Source organism: Galleria mellonella, unplaced genomic scaffold (genome assembly GCF_026898425.1).
Source record: "Galleria mellonella isolate WM207_F2 unplaced genomic scaffold, CSIRO_AGI_GalMel_v1 utg121, whole genome shotgun sequence".
NCBI classification, from domain to species: Eukaryota; Metazoa; Arthropoda; class Insecta; order Lepidoptera; family Pyralidae; genus Galleria; species Galleria mellonella.
In genome coordinates this window covers 254292-277458 of record NW_026441983.1, presented here as the reverse complement: position 1 = coordinate 277458, position 23167 = coordinate 254292, and the positions used below count along the sequence as shown (strand labels likewise).

Below are 23167 nucleotides of genomic sequence, written 5' to 3'. Positions count from 1 at the left end.
ATCATAGATTCGTAGGATCATAGATTTATAGGATCATAGATTCATAGGATCATAGATTCGTAGGATCATAGATTTATAGTATCATAGATTTATAGGATCATAGATTTATAGGATCATAGATTTATAGGATCATAGATTTATAGGATCATAGATTTATAGGGCCATAGATTTATAGGATCATAGATTCGTAGGATCATAGATTTATAGGATCATAGATTCATAGGATCATAGATTCGTAGGATCATAGATTTATAGTATCATAGATTTATAGGATCATAGATTTATAGGATCATAGATTTATAGGATCATAGATTTATAGGATCATAGATTTATAGGATCATAGATTCATAGGATCATAGATTTATAGGGTCATAGATTCATAGGATCATAGATTCATAGGATCATAGATTCATAGGATCATAGATTTATAGATTCATAAGATCATAGATTTATAGGGTCATAGATTTATAGGATCATAGATTCATAGGATCATAGATTTATAGGGTCATAGATTTATAGGATCATAGATTTATAGTATCATAGATTTATAGGATCATAGATTTATAGGATCATAGATTCATAGGATCATAGATTCATAGGATAATAGATTTATAGGATCATAGATTTATAGGATCATAGATTTAGGGTTCATAGATTTATAGGATCATAGATTTATAGGATCATAGATTTATAGGATCATAGATTTAGGGTTCATAGATTTATAGGATCATAGATTTATAGGATCATAGATTTATAGGATCATAGATTCATAGGATCATAGATTCGTAGGATCATAGATTCATAGATACATATACATACATATTCATACATTCATAAATTCATTTATTCATTCTTTCTTTACTTATGAAGTCTAATAGACCCATTGCTAGCAATATACCCTATCAGGTCGACTTCCACGCGGTTCCCATTAGAAATCGTGATTAATTTTGTTTAATTCATCACGATGGGCCAACTGACCTGCTTTCATCGTGTGAGCGATGATAAGATAGAACGAACGAAAGCAGAGGCTCTACGAGGACCAGAAGAAATACAAATTTTATATTAAAACTACATAATACACATACCGTTTTAAAATATATATAAAAAAAAATGTTAAAATATCGTTCCTTTGAACTTTTATAATAGGATTTATGACGAACGAACTGTTTGAACGAACCAAGTGTGTGCATTTACTGGATCGACATCGATACGAGATCGAAACACGAAATTGAATCTAACAATTCGAAATTTCATTCCACGGTAGACACCCAAGTCGGTCGGCTCTTTGCATGATTTTTTTATTGGTGAAATAAATCAAGGTGATATAATTCATGTTCAAAATTAAAGGAAAAATGGTTAAAAAAATAAATTTGACAGCTATGTTTTTTTTTCTGCAAATGAACATTATAAAGGTATCCAGACACGATCAAGTTAAAGTGAACTTGTCCTTTTAATTTTTGGACATTCAATGTTATGATGGAAATTTCAACCATTAGTGCAAAGAAGGATTAACGACGGTTCCTGGGAACCTCGTGGAACTGCTGATGTATATTGGAAAGCGTGTGGGTGTGTAGGTGGTGGCCGACCGTGGTCCTCGCTGAGCAGCTGCGCCTCGACGTCGTCGAGCCAGGCGGTGAAGTCGTCCAGCCCGCGCAGGTACACGCGAGCCTGGTACGCCTCCTGCAGCCGCTCGCGGCGGAGCTTCGCCGCCGCCTGCACCGATAAACAGGGTACAATCTTAGATTATATACATAAAGCTTCGAGCCCCAAAAACGGGTTAACTTTTTGTCAGCTAATTGTCAAATTAGCTGACTCGTTTTTTATGCAACTTAGAATGGCAAACAAGCTGACGGCCCACCTGATGGAAAGTGGTAACCGTCGCCTATACACATGAGCAGTACCGTGGACATAACAGAGTATACTGTTTCGCCCATGATACCCCCCACGCGTTGCCATTCCTGAGGACTCAGGTGTTATTCCTCTGCAATTATGACAGTTCACTAGCAGACAAATGGAACATAGAGGCAACTTGCAGGAACGTCTAACTTTTGCCTCTCAATTAAGAATTTTTGGAAATTAACTTTGTAACTGGACTTAGTGGCGATCAGTCTTATGGAAGGTGGTATATTGTTCCAACATTTTGTGGCTTGATATCGGAAGCTACCATTAAAAGCTGCTGTTTTATGGGGATTACAAGCTAGAAGAAAACGTGACTCTCTAGTACTGTGATTATGTAATCTGGTGAATTTAAGTATAGAAAAGAGGTACTCGGGTCTATGAAACTTCAACACCTATACTTATATATACAGTAACCGTGTGACGTGCAAATATTTCGTTTTGGAAGTAAACTACTTGTGCAGCTTTAACACTAGAACAAAAGGTATAATCATCTATTTATTTTTTATTGTATTGTAATTATTTATATTTATAATAAGTTTACTATTGTAATCTTATGGAGGGAACAATAGAGAGTACCTATCTATCTATCTATTTTTTAATTTTCCTAAACCTATATACTCACTTGCAGTTCCCTCCACAAATTCTCCAAGTCCTCCACGTGTTGCGAAATCTCCTTTGACGCGTAGTGTCCCATTTCTGAAAAAGATAAAAATTCTTTCAGCACTACATTGCCAGACGCGACAGTATAAATCAGAGGCATACTCGATCGACTGTTATCATTGCAGTTTACCTATGATGAAATTCCTTCCCCCCCCCCCTTGCTAGCTGTTTAATTCGTTACGTTAGTGCAATAACAGAGGGTAATAATAATAGAGGGTTGACGTTAGGCAGGTGACCGGTCGTAAAACTAAAAACCAAATCTTTTTGTAATATGGTAAAATCATATTATGCTGACCCCAAATGATTGGGATAAGGGTAGCAAGATGATATAGGGCGAAATTTACGCAGCAGACATTTTAACGTGGTCTTTTAAAAAAAAACTTTATTTTACACATATATACGACTACACCCACACAGGGGCAAAAAACTAAAAAATGAATTGTTCAAATTCTTAGTAAATACACTTTTTTACTTTCCTTATTATTATTTTTTTATACAACTTAGAATGGCAAACAAGCTGACGGCCCACCTGATGGAAAGTGGTAACCGTCGCCTATAGACATGAGCAGTACCGTGGACATAACAGAGTGTACTGTTTCGCCCATGATACCCCCCATGCGTTGCCATTCCTGAGGACTCGGGTGTTATTCCTCTGTACTCAGTAAATTCACGCCATATCCCACCCTTCAAACCGAAACACAGCCATGCAAACACAACTGCTTCACGGTAGAAACACGAATGGGACAGAGGTGGCCGAGCAAACGACTTTTGTACAATCTGGTGTAATTTAGTTCTATCAATTTCATGTATATGTTAATTTGAAACTTCTATAATAATAATTAGTCTATAGGGAAGATCTATATTTATTTATTTATACTCTATTGTACACAAAAATTACATTAATATAATATCTATTAAATAAAGCTGTACAGCAGGCGAGCATCACTCTGTAACAGTTCTCTTGCAGCGCACCCTGAGTGGTAAGGAGCGTTGATTACCAGCGGACAGTGCGCGTACAGTGACAGCGTATAGGAGGTGACAGTATAGTTGTTACTATTAAGAAATAATAAATATGTTGACATATTTTTTTTATACCACTGAGGTGGCAAACAAGCATACGGCCCACCTGATGCTAAGTGGTTACCGTAGCCTATGAACGCCTGCAACACCAGAGGTATTACGCGCGCGTTGTCGACCCTGAAGAAACCTCTTTACCCCCCTTTTGAAGAACCCCATGCTGTAGTCTCTTGGGAATACCTCGGCAGGGAGCTCATTCCATAACCTGAGTGTTCGTGGGAGGAAACATCTCTGTAACCGCGTTTTACGCGACCATTTAGGCTGTAAGGTATGAGGGTGAACTCCCTGTCGATGGCGAGCCGTACGATGATAGAAAGTGGCCGTAGGCATCATATTGAACAATTCCTCTTTTATATTATATTTAATATAATATAGTTACCAATAAGCTCCTCCCCATTGTTGGACACGTCGTCGATGCGTCCCTTGCTCGCCGCCAGTTCCGCCTCGAAGGCTGCGTGCTTTTGGATTTTACTTTGCAGGTTCGATAGTTCTCTGCAAAAAAAAAATTAATATTGTAGTAGTATTGTGTAGGACTCAGATGTTATTCCTCTGTACCCGTGTCTTAGTAATCTCTTATGGACTCCGGCGATACAGGTTCGCCTAGTGCAGGCTCCAATATGTTCACATTGTAGATTTCTTGTATTTATTAAATAAATAAATACAATAAACTCACCAGAGGGAGACTTTGTACAAAAGTCAATTGCTTGGCCACCTCTGTCCCATTCGTGTTTGAACCGTGAAGCGGTTGTGTTTGCATGGCTGTGTTTCGGTTTGAAGGGTGCGATATGGCAGTGAATTTACAGGGTACAGAGGAATAACACCCGAGTCCTCAGGAATGGCAACGCATGGCGGGTATCATGGGCGAAACAGTATACTCTGTTATGTCCGTGGTACTGCTCATGTGTATAGGCGACGGTTACCACTTTCCATCAGGTGGGCCGTCAGCTTGTTTGCCATTCTAAGTTGTATAAAAAAGATACTGTTACTGCATGATAAATCCGAGTTTCTGCGATAAAAAGCGGCGTGCGTGTCACCTGTAGCTCTGGTCGCTGGCGGTCTGCATCTTGAGCGCGATCCACTCCCGCTCGTGGCTCAGGTTGCGCAGGAACTGGTGCAGCTGCCGCGACTGCTCCAGCATCTCGCCGCGGTGGGTGCACGACTCCTGGCGAGAGAGAGAGACGCACGATATGAATTGATACAACTACTAACTTGTAACTGTATCCAATGACTCTGGACAAGGATGCAGGTGGCTCAGGGCCGTTCTTCATGGCAGTCTATAGGGGAAACCTATGTTCACCATTGGACAGATAATGGCTAAGATGACGACTCCTCTCCATCCAAAGGTGGCGTGCAAGAGATCGCTCTCAGCGATAAGGCCGCGCATTGTTCTCTCAGTGCAATATTACCTTGTAATTGTTTGTATCTATAATAAGTTTACTATTGTGATCTTATGGAGGGAACAATAAGGGAGTATCTATCTATCTATCGGTCCAAAATGTACGATATCGCATACCTGATGTATTCATAAAAAATACAAACTCTATAAGCTATAATGGCCGTTTACCATTAGTTGGTCTGTATGCATATTTGCCTTCATCGTGGTTCAAAAAGAGACGTTTTTGTAAATCTCTTAATTAAATGCACACCTTTATAAATATCACTCAATAATAACTAGTTTAACAGCCGTGTGGTCCCGGCATAGAATGGACCACCCCTTCCTTTCCCGTGGGTGTCGTAAGAGGCGACTGAGGGAACTGAACATTCAAGGGATAAGCAGCAGGACACTCTTAACCCTTTAAAGCCTGATTTTTTAAATCAAATTAAAAAATATACAAGTGTACCCTTTACTGTGTTTACTAATGGGGGAAAATAGTAAAAAAAAAATCAAATCGATACTTTTATATATTTATTTTGAAAAAAACATTTGGTAACATGTAAACAGCCAAATATTAAAATAAAATCGATTGTAGGCGCCCAATGCGATTTATAACCCCGGCATCAAATTTGAAACTTCAGGTATTTAAGGGTTAAAACACCACTAGAAGCCAAACTGCGCCTGCCAAGCGTGGTAAATACTGACACCCCCCCCCAACCCCCGGGGGGAAAGGGATTGTTAGTAATGGTTCCCTCGCGGTTCCCTCTGGAAACTATCATGATTAATTCCTGATGAATTCATCATGATGGGCTAACTGGCCTGTTTTCATTCTCATCTATCACCCTTCACTGGTGCCTCGCCAGCATATCCCGTTAGCGCAGGCGGGGTTACCATTCCATTTTCATCCAATAAACTCCCCCCCCCCCCCTAATGGGGGAGGCTATGTTCAGCAGCGGACTGCTAACAGCTAATACATACATAAACTAGTTCGTTGGTGCACATGTTGTCTCGCACGTACCTTGAGCTTGTCCCTCCTGGCGAGTATCTCCGCGAGGCGGCGCTGTATGTACGGCCGGTCGTAGTGTCCGTCCTGTAGCATGCCGGCCGCGAACCGCTCCAGCTCGTCCACGCGGCCCAGCTGGCTGTCCAGCAGCTTCGCGAACTCCGCGTGCTTGCGGATCAGCGTCTCCACCGCTGGTGGGGAAAGTGTCCACTCAGTGTAAGCACAAAACACGAAAATATGTTTACAAAAAGAGAAAACAGATTTTATCAGGGGGAGAGTTTGTACAAAAATCGTTTGCTTGGCCACCTCTGTCCCATTCGTGTTTCAACCGTGAAGCAGTTGTGTTTGCATGGCTGTGTTTCGGTTTGAACGGTGGGATATGGCGTGAATTTACTGGGTACAGAGGAATAACACCCGAGTCCTCAGGAATGACAACGCATGGGGAGTATCATGGGCGAAACAGTATACTCTGTTATGTTCATGGTACTGCTCACGTCTGTAGGCGACGGTTATCACTTTCCATCAGGTGGGCCGACAGCTTGTTTGTCATTCTAAATTGTATAAAAACAAATGTCGATGAATGCCTTGACACCTAAAAAAGAAAAATGTTTAGGTTTCAAGATATCAAAGGAATTCTCTCCTACGACCACTGAGGCTGTGGAATGAGCTCTCTGCCAAGGTCTTCCCTACAGACTACAGTATGGGGTTCTTCAAAAAGATTATATTAAGGTTCCTTCAGGATCGATAACGCGCACGTGAAACCCCTAGTGTTACAGGCGTCCATTGGCTACAGTGACCGTTTACCATCAGACTGGCTGTATGCTTGTCACCTTCGTGGTATAAAAAAAAAAGAAATTAATATAATTGGTGCGTACCGTCCAAGTCGTCTCCCAGGTCGTCGTTGTTGAGGAAGGCCTCCTTGGCAGCGAGCCAGTCCTCAGTCTGGCGCGCCTGGTCCTTCAGCAGCTGCAGCTGGTGGGCCTGGACACACGCGAACATATGGTGGTCAACTTATGAAGTTAGTAAACACTTATACGAGTCGTGTACTCTGAAACTTAATATGGTATTACAGTGAAATCACCATGAGACAATATTAGTACAGTCAATGATGGCAAAAATCAGCTACAAGCTCCGATTTCGGTGAACCTCCCACTCGTGTTTCTACCGTGAAGCAGTTGTGTTTGCATGGCTGTGTTTCGATTTGAAGGGTGGGATATGGCGTGAATTTACAGGGTACAGTGGAATAACACCCGAGTCCTCAGGAATGGCAACGCATGGGGGGTATCATGAGCGAAACAGTATACTCTGTTATGTCCATGGTACTGCTCATGTGTATAGGCGACGGTTACCACTTTCCATCAGGTGGGCCGTCAGCTTGTTTGCCATTCTAAGTTGTAAAAAAAAACACGTTTGTAAATAAACTAGCCAGTCCTCTCATGAGAACGCTTGCCGCGTCTCGTCTCTCTGGAGGCTAGTGTATACAAAATGTTATACGACCGTATAACCCTACCAAATTCAGATACAACCTGCTTGCATAATTTCTACATAAACTGTGTCGAATGTATAATCTAGTAATGTAACATTTGTCATTGACAAATAATTGACATATCAAACATTTTCTATACACCAGCCTGCTGTGAATTGAGAAAAACAGCAACTGATGGTGTATCTTCCGTCCTCTTTTTACTAGTTATATTTGCATAAGAAGAAAGGAGGCAACCATATGGTTTACAGTTTTTATTTTACCATCCCTTCTACGTAATTCCTTGTTCTTAGGTTTGCCATCCCAGTGGTATAAATAAAACTAGGCTAAAAGATAGGTTCAGAGAAATGTCGTAGCAGGAGTGACGCCAACGGCGGAATAATAGATGGGTTACAGCACTGCGTACCTGCGTGAGGTACTGCTTCCTCTGGAGCCAGGCGTTGTCGAGGGTGGCGGCGAGGCTCTCGACCCGCTTCAGCTTCTCCGGCGCCTGCACCACGGGCGCCTCCTTCTGCAGCGCCGCTATCGCCTTCTGCCGCCCCGCGATCTCCGCCTGCACGGAATGGCAGATTTTGAACTTAAAATGTATATAATTAAAAATAATTTTTACTCAACCATGGACAGTGTGGTCCCGGCATAGAATGGACCACACCTTTTCAAGTGTTGTAAGAGGCGATTAAAGGAACTTAATGGTGAAGAGATAGGAAGCAGCAGAAATTGAAACATCGCCAAAACCTAGCTGCGGTTGCCAACTTCCTGCCAAACGTGGTAACTACTGGCAAACCCTTTCCAATAGAGAATGGTCTATGTTCACCAGTAGACAAGTAACAACTGGTATGGTAAACTTAACTATAAGCATTTTTATAAAGTTATTTTTTTATGAAATCTAACACCCAATTCGGAATGCAATTTCAGTTGAGAAAAACGGGCAATAAACTCGGCTGTTGCTGTTTTTTAAATAAAAGTTGAGTATTATAGATTGTGGGATGGTGGGTGGACGAACTGTGTAGTGGGAATAGAGTAGGTAGTATGACTAAGTGGTGGATAGTATGACTGTGTGTAGGCAGTGTCTGTATAGATCAAATGGGTGTAGTGGATACGTTTGTGTGTTGAGTAGCTTTTCATGTTGGATATTGTAACTAATAAGTAGTGTGTGTGTGTGTGGATAGTGTGAGTATGTGTCTGCTAGTATGACTGTGTACTGCGTAGTGTGACTATGTGTCTGCTAGTATGACTGTGTACTGCGTAGTGTGACTATGTGTCTGCTAGTATGACTGTATTGCGTAGTGTGACTATGTGTCTGCTAGTATGACTGTGTATTGCGTAGTGTGACTATGTGTCTGCTAGTATGACTGTGTATTGCGTAGTGTGACTATGTGTCTGCTAGTATGACTGTGTATTGCGTAGCGTGACTATGTGTCGGCTAGTATGACTGTGTATTGCGTAGTGTGACTATGTTTCGGCTAGTATGACTGTGTATTGCGTAGTGTGACTATGTGTCGGCTAGTATGATTGTGTATTGCGTAGTGTGACTGTGTGTCGGCTAGTATGACTGTGTATTGCGTAGTGTGACTATGTGTCCGCTAGTATGACTGTGTATTGCGTAGTGTGACTATGTGTCTGCTAGTATGACTGTATTGCGTAGTGTGACTGTGTCTGCTAGTATGACTGTGTATTGCGTAGTGTGACTGTGTGTCTGCTAGTATGACTGTGTATTGCGTAGTGTGACTGTCTGTCTGCTAGTATGACTGTATATTGCGTAGTGTGACTATGTGTCTGCTAGTATGACTGTGTATTGCGTAGTGTGACTATGTGTCTGCTAGTATGACTGTGTATTGCGTAGTGTGACTATGTGTCTACTAGTATGACTGTGTATTGCGTAGTGTGACTATGTGTCGGCTAGTATGACTGCGTATTGCGTACTGTGACTATGTGTCCGCTAGAATGACTGTGTATTGCGTAGTGTGACTATGTATTAGGTAGTGTGATTGTACGTTAGGTCTTATGACTGTATGTACGTTAGAACTGTACCTTTCGCTCGTTGTGCGTCTCGAGCAGAGCTTCGGCGTCGGCGACGCTCTCCGGCGGCTCGCTGTCGTCCATCCGCTTCACAGTCTCCGACACCCACACCTCCAATTCCTGGAAGACAAGATACAAGTTGTTCAAACGTGCTTTTTTATTTCTACAGAGGCAAACGAGCAGACGGTCCACCTGATGGGAAGCGGCTACCGTCGCCCATTAACACCTGCAACATAAGAGGAGTTGCTTGTGCATTGCAGGCCTTTTAAATATTTGTAGACAAGTTTTTTAAAATGTGTATGAATAATATACCAAAGGGAGACTTTGTACAAAAGTCGTTTGCTTCGGCACCTCTGTCCTATTTATGTTTCTACCGTGAAGCAGTTGTGTTTGCATGGCTGTGTTTCGGTTTGAAGGGTGCGATATGGCAGTGAATTTACAAGGTACAGAGGAATAACACCTGAGTCCTCAGGAATGGCAACGAATGGGTATCATGGGCGAAACAGTACACTCTGTTATGTCCATGATACTGCTCATGTCTATAGGCGACGGTTACCACTTTCCATCAGGTGGACCGTCAGCTTGTTTGCCATTCTAAGTTGTATAAAAAAAAACTTTAAAATCTTAGTGAATATTAGTGCAGTACTTTCACGCACGAAATACCAGCCTTACTAAAATGTGTTGAACAGTTTAAAAGCTTCACAAACAAGTATAGGGGCCATTCGAAGCCGGGGCAGTATGCTAGTAAATAATCAAACACTTACCTTGAGGCTTTCGTCGAACTTGTGTTCCGCGATGGCTTGTTCGAGCAGCGCGGTGCGCTGGGCGGCGAGCTGTTCCAGTTTGTCCCACCCGTCCTGTAGCCCATTCAGGGACTTCTCGATGTGGTCCGCGTGCTCCGGGTGGCTGCGGGGAATATCCACTTTATTACTATTGTGGTCAGGTTTATTGTTGTTAGAGGCAAATGACTGTGTTCGTGTTATCAGAGGAATATCGTCTTTATTACTACTGTCTTTAGGTTTATTATTGTGTGTAGCTATCAGAGGAATATCAATCTTATTACTATTGATTTTAGGTTCATTATTGTGTGTAATTATTAGAGGGATATCGACCTTATTACTACTGACTTTAGGTTCATTATTGTGTGTAGTTATTAGTGTGATATCGACCTCATTTCTATTGGTTTTACGTTCATTATTGTGTAGTTATCAGAAGAATATCGACCTTATTACTATATAGTTTAGGTTCAATATTCTGTGTAGTTATCAGAGGGATATCGCCCTTATTACTATGTACTTTAGGTTCATTATTGTGTGTAGCTATCAGAGAGACATCGATCTTATTACTATTGACTTTATGTTCATTATTGTGTGTACCTATCAGAGAGATATCGACTTTATTACTATGTACTTAAGGTTCAGTATTGTGTGTAGCTGTCAGAGAGTATCGACCTTATTACTGTTGACTTTAGGTTCATTATTGTGTGTAGCTATCAGAGAGACATCGACTTTATTACTATGTGATTTAGGTTTATTATTGTGTGTAGCTATCAGAGGAATATCAATCTTATTACTATTGATTTTAGGTTCATTATTGTGTGTAATTATCAGAGAGATATCGACCTTATTACTACTGACTTTAGGTTCATTATTGTGTGTAGTTATTAGTGTGATATCGACCTCATTTCTATTGGTTTTACGTTCATTATTGTGTAGTTATCAGAAGAATATCGATCTTATTACTATATAGTTTAGGTTCAATATTCTGTGTAGTTATCAAAGGAATATCGTCTTTATTACTATTGATTTTAAGTTCAGTATTGTGTGTAACTATCAGAGTGATATGGACCTTATTACTACTGACTTTAGGTTTATTATTGTGTGTAGTTATCAGAAGGATATCGACTTTATTACTCTTATGTTTAGGTTCAATATTGTGTGTAGTTATCAAAGGAATATCGTCTTTATTACTATTAACTTTAGGTTCATTATTGTGTGTAGCTGTCAGAGAGTATCGACCTTATTACTGTTGACTTTAGGTTCAGTATTGTGTGTAGCTATCAGAGGGATATCGACCTTATTATTATTGACTTTAGGTTCACTGTTGTGTGTAGTTATCAAAGGAATATCGTCTTTATTACTATTGACTTTAGGTTCAGTATTGTGTGTAGCTGTCAGAGTGATATGGACCTTATTACTACTGACTTTAGGTTCATTACTGTGTGTAGTTATTAGTGTGATATCGACCTCATGTCATTATTGTGTAGTTATCAGAAGAATATCGGCCTTATTACTATGTAGTTTAAGTTCATTATTGTGTGTAGTTATTAGTGGGATATCGACCTCATTTCTATTGGCTTTACGTTCATTATTGTGTAGTTATCAGAAGAATATCGACCTTATTACTATGTAGTTTAGGTTCATTATTGTGTGTAGTTATCAAAGGAATATCGTCTTTATTACTATTGACTTTAGGTTCAGTATTGTGTGTAACTATCAGAGTGATATGGACCTTATTACTACTGACTTTAGGTTCATTATTGTGTGTAGTTATCAGAAGGATATCGACTTTATTACTCTTATGTTTAGGTTCAATATTGTGTGTAGTTATCAAAGGAATATCGTCTTTATTACTATTAACTTTAGGTTCATTATTGTGTGTAGCTATCAGAGAGACATCGACTTTATTACTATGTGGTTTAGGTTCACTATTGTGTGTAGTTATCAAAGGAAAATCGTCACTATTAGTGTCGAGTGTAGGTTCGCTGTAGTGGTGTGCGGTCGTGTGGCACCTGGCGGCGAGGCGGCGGCCGGCGGCGGCGAGCGCGTGCAGGCGGCCGCGCACGGCCAGCGCCTCGGCGGCGCGCGCGGCGTGGCGCCGCTGCAGCTCCTGCGCCGCGCGCAGCTCGCGCCCGCGCTCGCGGCTGCTGAACAACGCCGCCTTCTTCGCCAGCCGCTCCTGCGTCTCCTCCACGTCCCTGCGACACCGCCGGCACCATCACCCCCGCCCTCGTTACTGCCCGCCTCATCCAAAGGATGATGGGCTCCTCGCCCAACATCCTTTTCTGATGCCCCGTCAGCGTATACCGATACCACTCCATTTTCATCCATTTAAAATTAATAGTAAACACGCCCGTGGAGGAAGGGAGAGGATAGATACTCTGTATTGTTCCCTCCATAAGATTACGATAGTAAACTTATTATTAGACACAAACAATTACAAGGAAATATTACACTGAGAGAACAATGGGCGGCCTTATCGCTGAGAGCGATCTCTTGCACGCCACCTTTGGATGGAGAGGAGTGGTCATAAACAATTAAATAAAAAAATAATATTGACTTTGACAATCAATATACATAAAATATACATCACTTTATTGTGGCCAGTTACAAAATAAAATATAAAAATGAACACAGCGCCATCTCTTTTCAAATAGTGAAATCAGTAAAATTTTCCTGGGATTAATGTTAACAATTTCTAAATAGCCTTGTTTAATACTGGCCACATATAATTTTTATTTATTGTATATCAAATAGATTCTATTTTTAATAGAGATAATCAAATTTACAATATTGTACATATTTTTTAGTCCTTCAAGCCGGACAGACAGTTACCAACTTGATATTATTATTGTTAAAAAGATTTGGCTACTGCACAGACAAAGTAGCGGGAACAGCTAGCCAGTTTGGAACATAGTGAAGTCACTGACCTGTTGAAAGAATGTATCTCGAGGGCGGCCGATAAGTTGTCCCTGTATTGCTGCAGGGCGCCGCTGAGGGCTCGCCACTTCTGAAGGAAGGCGTCTCGCCGTCCCGACACTGCGTCCGCCTGCTGCGTCGGACCCTGGGGAGGAGAGGTGGAGGTTGGATAAGAGGTCTGTATGTTTTGCTGTAGAAATGTAATATATATTTGCAAAAAAAAAAAAACAATTAAATATCTGTGAATTATCTAATACTCATAATACAAGATCGGCTTAGTTTGGCATTTATTTATCTTTATAAGTAACACCGAACTGCATTTTGGTCCTTCAAGCCGGATATTTAGCCGGCTAGACAGTAGCTAGCTAGATTGATCAGCTTGATAGAGTTTCGTTTTATTATGATTATAAATAACACTAATCTATCTCCAGTTAAGTCCTTCGAAGCGGACAGTTGCCCAAGAAGTAAGGAAGTAAGTTTGGTCTTTCCAGCCCGACATCTCAACAGTAGCCAGGTAGATACCCAATCGAACAGTTTGTCGGTATGTTGTTTTATTGCTACTATAAATAACCATTCTGACGTATTGGTCCTTCGAGCCGGTTATTCCGATAGTAGCGAGCTAAGTACCTGGTCGAGCAGCTTGTCGGCGAGCGCGCATATATTCTTCACGTGCTTATCGTCGACCTTCATGTCGCTGTCCAGGTCGTCCAGCTTGCGCAGCAGCGCGCTGCAGTGCTCGTAGTCGCGTCCCAGCTCGTGCGCTTGCACCTGAACATTTGTGAGATGAAAAATTACACATGACAAATAAATGGCTGTCAATAAATTTACATCTGAAATGCTAATTACGCGACAGACTCACCATCATCTCCTTGTCTCTTAACCAAGCTTCTATTTTGTCCAACTGCTGGTTGAATTCCAGTATATCCTGAGCTTCTTCCAGACCGCGACCTATGAAAGGATGGTAAGTTTTATTAGATACTATTACCACGGGAAAATTTGACACTTGGTGGAACTTGAAGCCAATTATAATTTATAAGTTTGAAAATATTTGTTTTAACTGAGAACCAAACCGAAAATCATATCTTCACAACGTGTCTACCAAAGAGGTCGATAAATAACAGCTGATAGTTGAAAAAAATATACAGCGCCGAGACCAAGTAATAGGACTCTGGGAAGCCCCTGGTAAAGACTACAAAGTACATTTGAAATCTAACCTCTTTGTTCGGTCGCGTGCTCCAGCAGCTGCCAGTCGGCCTGCAGAGCCGCCAGCTGCTTCTCCACCTCCTCGTCCGGTTTCAACTGTTCAGCCAAGGCCTGGATCTCGTCGAGCCTGGCCCTGTTGGCCGCCAGCTCGGCGGTGAACGCCTGGTGTTTCTGTAGCTTCTTGATCTTGTCGTCTAGGCTGGTGACTTCACCTGATAATGTTAAAATAACGCTCAAGCTGTGAAATGAGCTCCTTACTGAGGTTCTTCCTAGAGCTTACAGTATGATGTTCTTCCAAAAGGGTGTATTAAGGTTTCTTCAGAGTCAGCAACGCGCATGTGACACCCCTAGTGTTGCAGGGGTCCATACTAGGCTACTATAAGACAGCGGTGACTCACCGAGCTGCTGGTCGGCGTTGAGCTTGGCCAGCTTGTCGGCCACCCAGCCGCGGGTCTCGGCCGCGTCCCGCGCGAACTGCGCCCGCGCCGCCAGCCGCGTCAGCTGCGCACGCCGCTTCGCCGACAGAGCGTGCAGCTGCCGGACACAATATACGCTTAGTTATGTCTTCCATCAAGTAATAAGCAAATTAGTATAATAAATGCCCCCCCCCCCCCCTCCATTATACCAATCGCCTACACGTCAACTGGCTTGACACAACATGGAACACTTAAAAAAATAGTTTTTTAAATTGACCCGATCGGAAATCGAACCTGGGACCTTCTTGACGCAACACCGTGCTCACCACAGCGCGACAGAGGTCGTCATTGTTAGCATTTGGTATCAATTTAAGATTATCAATAGTAGTTAATTTAAAATAATTAAAATATAATTTTCTCAAACATGCTTGGAAATGTGAGCATTATTTTGACAATTTTCTTCGAGATAAATCAAAATTGCCGTACTGGCCACATACATGCGGCGGCCGGCAAAAGTTGTATGAAAATCCATATCTGTCGTGTTTTGCGGCCAGATAAATTACTATGTAAACTCATATCTGACCTGTAATTTAAAAATGGAATGACCTTTTACTTCGAAACATGGCTACCAAGGAGGTAACTAATAAAAGGTTTTATTTAAATTTCGAACTGGCTTGCGAATAGAAAGCTGTTTATTGAAAAAAAAAAAACAAAGGAACATTATGGCGCGTGAAAAATTATTAATGTTCGTTATTCGTCATTGAACTTAAAAAGTAAAATTGTGTTTTTGATTTCCGCGCATTGTTTGAGAAAAGTACTATACAAGCCTTGGCCACAACTAGGCATTGATGGACTCACGTATGTGTGCCTCGGCTACGCCTCGGCCCACATTTGTACGTTCGTCCATCAATGCCTCAGTTGCTTGCCGCTGCAGTAATGTACTATATGTTTATGAATGAATGAATGAGTATACTTTATTTGCATTATACAATATAGGGAGCAAGCAAGACAATTAATAAATGCAACCATACAGTTGTATGAGTACAGTGAGCCGGTCTTATTGCTGGGAGCGATCTTTTATTTTAAAACCTAATGTTCTTTTTTTTTTATACCAAATATATTGTCTAACTAGCAAAACAAATTCGTGTTTCAACCGTGAAGCAGTTGTGTTTGCATGGCTGTGTTTCGGTTTGAAGGGTGCGATATGGCAGTGAATTTACAGGGTACAGAGGAATAACACCCGAGTCCTCAGGAATGGCAACGCATGGCGGGTATCATGGGCGAAACAGTATACTCTGTTATGTCCGTGGTACTGCTCATGTTTACAGGCGGCGGTTACCACTTTCCATCAGGTGGGCCGTCAGCTTGTTTGCCATTCTAAGTTGCATAAAAAAATATTCAATTCTGAATGGTATAAGAGCGATACCTTGCTCCTGCGGTCGTTGATCTTCTGCAGCTCGTCAGCGATCTGCTGGCTCTCCACGTGGTTTTGCTCCAGCAGCTTCGCGCCGTGGCTGTTCAGGGTCACCAGCTTCTCATCCTAACACAAACAACATTATTTCTCTATTAATTTCTTTTTTATATAACTGCGAGTAATAAAGCAGTACCAAATACCTCTATTAGGGGGAAAGGGGATTGTCAATAATGGGGTTTAACTGCCTCGTTGTTAGCAAAACATCCTAACAGGTCGACCTCCACGCAGTTCCCCCTGGAAACCATCTTGGCTAATAAACCAGCTTTCATACTCACCTATCATTCCTTACTGGTGCCCCGCAGGGCAGGTAACCCATTAAAACATAACCAAAGCCTAACTGCTGTTGCCAATCCACCTGCCAAGAGTGGCAACTACTGGCAAAACCCCCTTATAGGGGGAGGCCTATGTACAGCAGTGAACAAGTAACGGATGATGTAATGTTGATCCCCAATGTGGTAATTACGGGCAAATACTCCCATGGGGGGAAGGGATTGTTAGTAATAGCGAGGTTAGTTCCCATCGCTATCAATATACCTTATCAGGTCGGCCTCCACGCGGTTCGCCCTGGAAACCATCGTGACTAACTTATCGTTGAATTCGTCACGATGGGCTAACTGACCTGCTTCATCCTCACCTATCATCCCTCCCTGGTGCCCCGCCGGTGTATACCGATAGCGTAGGCGGGGTTACCATTTCATTATCATCCATAAAAAAATACTTTCATGGAATATTATTGTATTACCTTATTGTAAAATGTATGAATGTACCTCAAATACTTTATGTCTACATACATACATAACGAGAAATTAACAATATTAGGATGTTTTGTCTCATTCATTCCCTTAATCCGACAGTCCTCTTCAAGCTCCCTGAAGAAGACTTCCTGATGAAGTCGAAACAATTGGGGAAAACTATAAACACGGTGACTTCCTCCATCATCGTCATATCAGCTTTTAACACCTTTGGAGGGTGTTGCCAATAGTTGCCACGCTTGGCGGGTGGATTGGCAACAGCAGTTAGGCTTTTAGTGATGTTTTAAGATAGATGCTGTTGCTTATCCGTCGACCTCTCTTAGTCGCCTCTTACGACACCCTCGGGAAAGGAACGGGGTGGTCCATTCTATGCCGGGACCACGCGGACACCAGTACTTACCTGAGTGGCCAGTAACTTCTCGAAGGCCTCGTGTTTCTTCAAATAATTGTCGACTTCCTCCACGCTGCTCTGCGGTGATATCTCGGTGCCTGGAGCGGAGACGAGTCGTTTAATTACGAACCAATTAAAAAGTGGCGAGTGAGTGGGCGAGCGAGAGAGTGAGTGGACGAGTGAGTGGGCGGGAGAGTGAGTGGGCGGGAGAGTGAGTGAGTGGGCGGGAGAGTGAGTGAGTGGGCGGGAGAGTGAGTGGACGGGCAAGTGAGTGGGCGGGCGGGCGAGTGAGTGGGCGGACAAGTGAGTGAGCGGGTGAGTGAGTGGGCGGGCGGGCTAGTGAGTGGGCGGACAAGTGAGTGAGCGGGTGAGTGAGTGGGCGAGTGGACGGGAGAGTGAGTGGGTGAGCGAATGAGTAAGTGGGCGGGAGAGTGAGTGGGCGGGAGAGCGAGTGGACGGGAGAGTGAGTGGGCGGGAGAGTGAGTGAGTGGGCGGGAGAGTGAGTGGACGGGCAAGTGAGTGGGCGGGCGGGCGAGTGAGTGGGCGGACAAGTGAGTGAGCGGGTGAGTGAGTGGGCGGGCGGGCGAGTGAGTGGGCGGACAAGTGAGTGAGCGGGTGAGTGAGTGGGCGAGTGGACGGGAGAGTGAGTGGGTGAGCGAATGAGTAAGTGGGCGGGAGAGTGAGTGGGCGGGAGAGCGAGTGGACGGGAGAGTGAGTGGGCGGGAGAGTGAGTGGGCGGGAGAGTGAGTGAGTGGGCGGGAGAGTGAGTGGACGGGCAAGTGAGTGGGCGGGCGGGCGAGTGAGTGGGCGGACAAGTGAGTGAGCGGATGAGTGAGTGGGCGAGTGGACGGGAGAGTGAGTGGGTGAGCGAATGAGTAAGTGGGCGGGAGAGTGAGTGGGCGGGAGAGCGAGTGGACGGGAGAGTGAGTGGGCGGGAGAGTGAGTGGGCGGGAGAGTGAGTGGGCGGGCAAGTGGGCGGGCGGGCGAGTGAGTAGGCGGGCAAGTGAGTGAGTGGGCAGACAAGTGAGTGAGCGGGTGAGTGAGTGGGCAAGTGGACGAGAGAGTAAGTGGGCGAGTGAGTGGGCGAGTGAGTGGGCGGGTGAGTGGGCAAGTGAGTGGGCGGGTGAGTGGGCGGGTGAGTGGGCGAGTGGACGGCAGAGTGCGCGAGCGAGTAAGTGGGCGAGTGAGTGGGCGAACAAGTGGGCGGGCGAGTGGACGGGAGAGTGAGTGGGTGAGTGAATGGACGAGCGAGTGAGTGGGTGAGTGGGCGGGCGAGTGAGTGGGCGAGTGAGTGGGCGAGCGAGTGAGTGGTCGAGTGGACGGGAGTGTGAATGGGTGAGTGAGTAGGCGAGAGAGCGGGCGGGCGAGTAAGTGGATAGGCAAGTGAGTGGGCGAGTGAGCGAGTGAGTGCGTGGGCGGCTGACCGAGGGCGGCCTCCTGCGCGGCGCACAGGTCGTGCAGCTGCTTGCCGTCGCGCAGGAAGCAGTGCAGGTCGATGAGCTGGTCCAGCGACACCAGCCGCGCGCCCCACGCCGCCTGCAGCCGCGCGCGCTCCTCCAGCAGCGCCGAGCACTTCTCCTGGATCTCCTGCGGCCACATACCCAATGACATTTCAAATATCTCTTATAAAAATGTGCTCGCTTAGGAATTACCATCAACCTGAAAAAAACTTAACTATTCATACACTGGGCTCTACTTGAGGCGCCATCTATCTGAACCTACCACTAAAATAAAAATTTCAATTTGACGTCACAGCGAAATCTGTATACTAAGGAAAAACAAGCACCCCGCCGCGGCTTCGCACGGGTGCTATACTTGTTTGTGTAGCTTTTAAACTTGCCAACACATTTTAGTAAAGCTGGTATTTCGGCGTGTGTAAAAATGCTGCACTAATATGTATGTATATCAATAATTACTAGTACCGCATTCGTGTATTCTGCCACTTCCCTACGGTTGACTGGGAGAGAATGCTTCTAGCATTAAGTCCGCCATGTACACATATACGAGGTCTGTCCGGAAAGTTCGTATAAAAGTGTTCTGGAATGCGAGAAAGAGGAGTGGGGAGGCCAGGTAAGCGCAGGACCCCTTCCTTATGTCCCTAACAATGCTTCAGTTCTGGTCTGACCGCCGTGCGGTGCGAACTGGCTTGTCACGCCATCTGTGAAGTTACCTCTTAACGAAACCCCGTCGGCATGGAGCCCGCTTCCGTTGAAGAGCAGCGCGTCGTAATCAAGTTTCTCTCGAAACTCGGCAAGAATGGCCGTGAAATTTTTGCCGATCTCAGAACAGTTTATGGGGATGATGCTGTGAAGGAACCAACCGTCCACAAGTGGCTAAAAAGATTCAGAGAGGGTCGAGAAAGCGTTCAAGATGACCCACGTTCAGGACGTCCTTCCACTTCACATTCCGACGAAAACGTGGAAAGAATTCGAACTTGTGTTAATGGGGACCGTCGTTTAACGGTCAGACAGGTGGCTGAAGAGCTTAATTTGGGCAAAACCGTGGTCCACGAAATTCTAAGAAACGAACTTCAAATGAAAAAAATTTGCGCCAAGATCGTTCCGTGAGTTTTTGAGTAAAAATTCCATTACGGTGACCGAACACCCCCCTATTCGCCGGATTTGGCCCCGTGTGACTTCTTCTTGTTCCCAAAAACCAAATTGGTACTTCGGGGGCGGCATTTGGGGGACATAAATGAGATAAAAAAAGCTACGACGGGGCAGCTGAGAAACCTACAACCAGAGGACTTTCAAGGAGCCTTCTCACAGTGGAAACGGCGTTGGCACAAGTGCATTATGTCACAGGGGGAGTACTTTGAAGGGGATAAAATTGATTTACCTGAATAATTGTAAAATAAAATTTTTAAAAAACTTTTATACGTACTTTCCGGACAAACCTCGTATGTACTAATGAATAAATAAATAAATAAAATCCACTTTGGGTGTCGCTGCAAGAGAACTCTATTAGAGTTAAGCTCGCCTCTGTACATTTGATTACCTCTGACATATTCTTGTAACTGGTGTGTACAATATAGAATTAAATAAATGAATAAAATTATAAAATGAACGGCCTAATTAGCAATTTGATATGCGCGCGTTTATATAATTCCTCCCGCGCCCCTCACCCCCGCGCCCCGCCTTCTATACACGCATGGCCAGCGGTCGTTGTAACACAATAATTTTACCGCCTTAATGTTTTCATTTCGCATTACCTTCTAACCGACTGCGTCAATTAACACGCTGTAAAAAGTAAACTATATCTCCATGAAATCCCCATTTTGCTTCAGCTATTTGTTTTTATAAAAATTTGTAACGTATACGTACGAAACCTGTATCCAAACTTGATCTCGTAAAATTTATTTTGCCTTTAACATAAAAATTACATATTAAATATCTCTTTAGTGTTACACAAGTTAGAATCAATGGAGGAATGAAGGCATTTTAAATTCTAACAACTCCGTTGCTAACATTATACTTTGCCATCCGACACCATTGAGATCTGGGGGCCTACCATGAAATGAAATTCCGAATTTTCGCGCTCAATTTCGTGCTTTTGTTCGTACCTAAATCGACTCAGTAAATGGAGCTTAACGTTTCGTTCATCATAAATCCTATCCTAATAGTCCAGAGGAACGATATTTTAATATTTTTAATAATTGTAAACGGCATGTATCATGTAATTTTAACATCAAATTTCTATTTCGTTCGTCCCCGAAATTTCGGAAAATATTTCATGGTAGGCTCTCTGGTCAATCTCCAATCGACGTGGACATCATCAGAATGTGGTGCAACAAGAAGTAAGATTAGAAAGAGGTGATTACCTGCGCGGCGGGATGCCCCTGGCGCACGAGCGCGTCGCCGTGCTGCAGCACGCTGCGGAACGAGTCCTCGCGCGCGTCCAGCTCGGCGCGCGCCGCCTCGTGGTCGGCGCGCGCGGCGTGCGCGTGCGCCGCCGACTGCACGCGGCCGCCGCCCGCGACCTGCGCGCGCAGCGCCGCCGCCCAGCCGCCCAGGTCGCGCGCCTGCGTCGTTAACGTCCACTGTCACCACGCGTGCCGCCGTCACAATACAACAAACTCATCTACAGTCGTACCGACACCGGGAGAGACAACCGGACGGTCACAATGACTGACCTGTGTGAGGAACTGGTGCAGCTCGAGATGCTGCTGCAGGACACGTCTGCGCTCATCGGCGGCCGCTCGGAGCGCCGTCCACGCTTCGGCTAGTGCCTCTTGCTGCAGGCTGATCTGCTGCACATTGCCGCCCGGGTACAGCTTCTGGAGACGGGTGCCCTCCTCTTGGAGCACCTGGAAAGTGAATGTCGAGGATTATGCTGTAACTTATTTCTCATTAGTATTCTTAAGTACACGAGGATCACTGAGGCCACCTAGCGCATCCAGTCGAAATTATCGAATGACAACTTCAATAAGTAACAAAAAATACAATTTACTTTTGTCCCAGTTCAAGCGCAGTGGTAATATAAAAAAATTAACCGCGGCGGGAACAAGAGTTCAAAATATTTTTGGCGATCCTTCATAAAGATTTTTTTTTTGATGGGTGGAAGTGGAATGGTAACCCCGCCTGCGCTAACGGGATACGCCGGCGGAGCACCAGTGAAGGGTGATAGGTGAGAATGAAAACACGCCAGTTAGTACATCATGATGAATTCATCAGGAATTAACCATAATAGTTTCCAGGGGGAACCGCGAGGCGGTCGACCTGGTCGGGTATATTGCTAGCAATGGGATTCTCAGTCTCCACTACTAACAATCCCTTTCCCCCCTCATAAAGATTTATCACCTAGTATTGAATGATTGGCCGGTGTACCGGTACGGTTCGCAGTTCGCCCAGTATAATAGGCGGAGGGTGTGCAGCGCGGGACACTGACCTGGAGCTGCGCGTCGACGGCGAGCAGGTCGGCCTCGGCCTTGTCGTGGTGGCGCAGCAGCGCGGCGGCGTGCGGCAGGTCGCGCGCGGCGCGCGGCGGCGCGGCCAGCAGCGCGCGCTTGTCGGCGGCGCGCGCGCGCAGCTCGGCCGCGTCGCGGTGGTAGCGGTGGATGGCGGCCGCCGCGCGCAGCCGCCCGCCGCGCGCCGCCAGCTGCTCCACCAGCCGCTGCCACCGCTCCCTGCGCCGCCGCCAGCCGTCACTACACGCCCACACACACACAGACACTGCGCGCGCTCGCGACAATCGTGCGGCGCAGGGGGAGGGACCAAGTAATAACCGGTTCACTGGCATATTGAAACCGGTTGGAAACGAGGAGCCTCTCAGTTACTACATAACCCTGTCATTTATAAACCGATTGGAAGAATTCTTTTTTTACTTGAAAGGATATACTTTCAGCTTAGACCCGTAGAAATTTTATCAAAATCAGTTCAGTAATTTGGTTTTTAACAAAAATAGTTATTTTTTAATGTTGATAAAGAAATAAAAGGAAATGATGTAATCATAGTTTTAATCAGGAAGACTAGTTTTACACGAGTGACTCTCACCCGAGCGTCTCCTGCTGCTTCTCGATGTCAGCAATGTAAGGACTCTCAGACGCCAGTAATTTCTTCGCCAATTCCTCGCACTGGTTGAACCGCTCCGCGCCGCTCTCGACGCGGTGACGCAGCTCGTCGAATTTGGACGTTAAGATCTGTACGTATGGTACATTTTACTTTGTATCCTTATGGTCCGTCGAGCCGGATTAAAATAGATAACAGCTTCAAACAAGT

At 44.5% G+C, this 23167-nt stretch overlaps 1 protein-coding gene across 5 annotated transcripts in view; it reads right to left on the bottom strand.

Annotated features, from left to right (window-relative positions):
• Positions 1-23167, bottom strand: part of LOC113517173 (spectrin alpha chain, non-erythrocytic 1) — a 116436-nt gene that overhangs the window by 29220 nt on the left and 64049 nt on the right. For all 5 annotated transcript variants that reach the window (XM_052899539.1, XM_052899543.1, XM_052899548.1 and 2 more), the window contains exons 40-61: positions 22943-23088; positions 22338-22575; positions 21583-21756; positions 21271-21471; positions 18875-19037; positions 17460-17548; positions 16260-16373; positions 14816-14951; positions 14429-14629; positions 14074-14162; positions 13842-13982; positions 13226-13359; positions 12308-12493; positions 10281-10422; positions 9529-9636; positions 7904-8050; positions 6890-6995; positions 6030-6205; positions 4671-4798; positions 4016-4128; positions 2522-2595; positions 1587-1713 (exon numbers count right to left, since the gene is read on the bottom strand). In XM_052899539.1, coding sequence (XP_052755499.1) covers positions 1587-1713; positions 2522-2595; positions 4016-4128; positions 4671-4798; positions 6030-6205; positions 6890-6995; positions 7904-8050; positions 9529-9636; positions 10281-10422; positions 12308-12493; positions 13226-13359; positions 13842-13982; positions 14074-14162; positions 14429-14629; positions 14816-14951; positions 16260-16373; positions 17460-17548; positions 18875-19037; positions 21271-21471; positions 21583-21756; positions 22338-22575; positions 22943-23088 — 3133 coding nt within the window. The remainder of the gene's footprint in view (positions 1-1586; positions 1714-2521; positions 2596-4015; positions 4129-4670; positions 4799-6029; positions 6206-6889; positions 6996-7903; positions 8051-9528; positions 9637-10280; positions 10423-12307; positions 12494-13225; positions 13360-13841; positions 13983-14073; positions 14163-14428; positions 14630-14815; positions 14952-16259; positions 16374-17459; positions 17549-18874; positions 19038-21270; positions 21472-21582; positions 21757-22337; positions 22576-22942; positions 23089-23167) is intronic.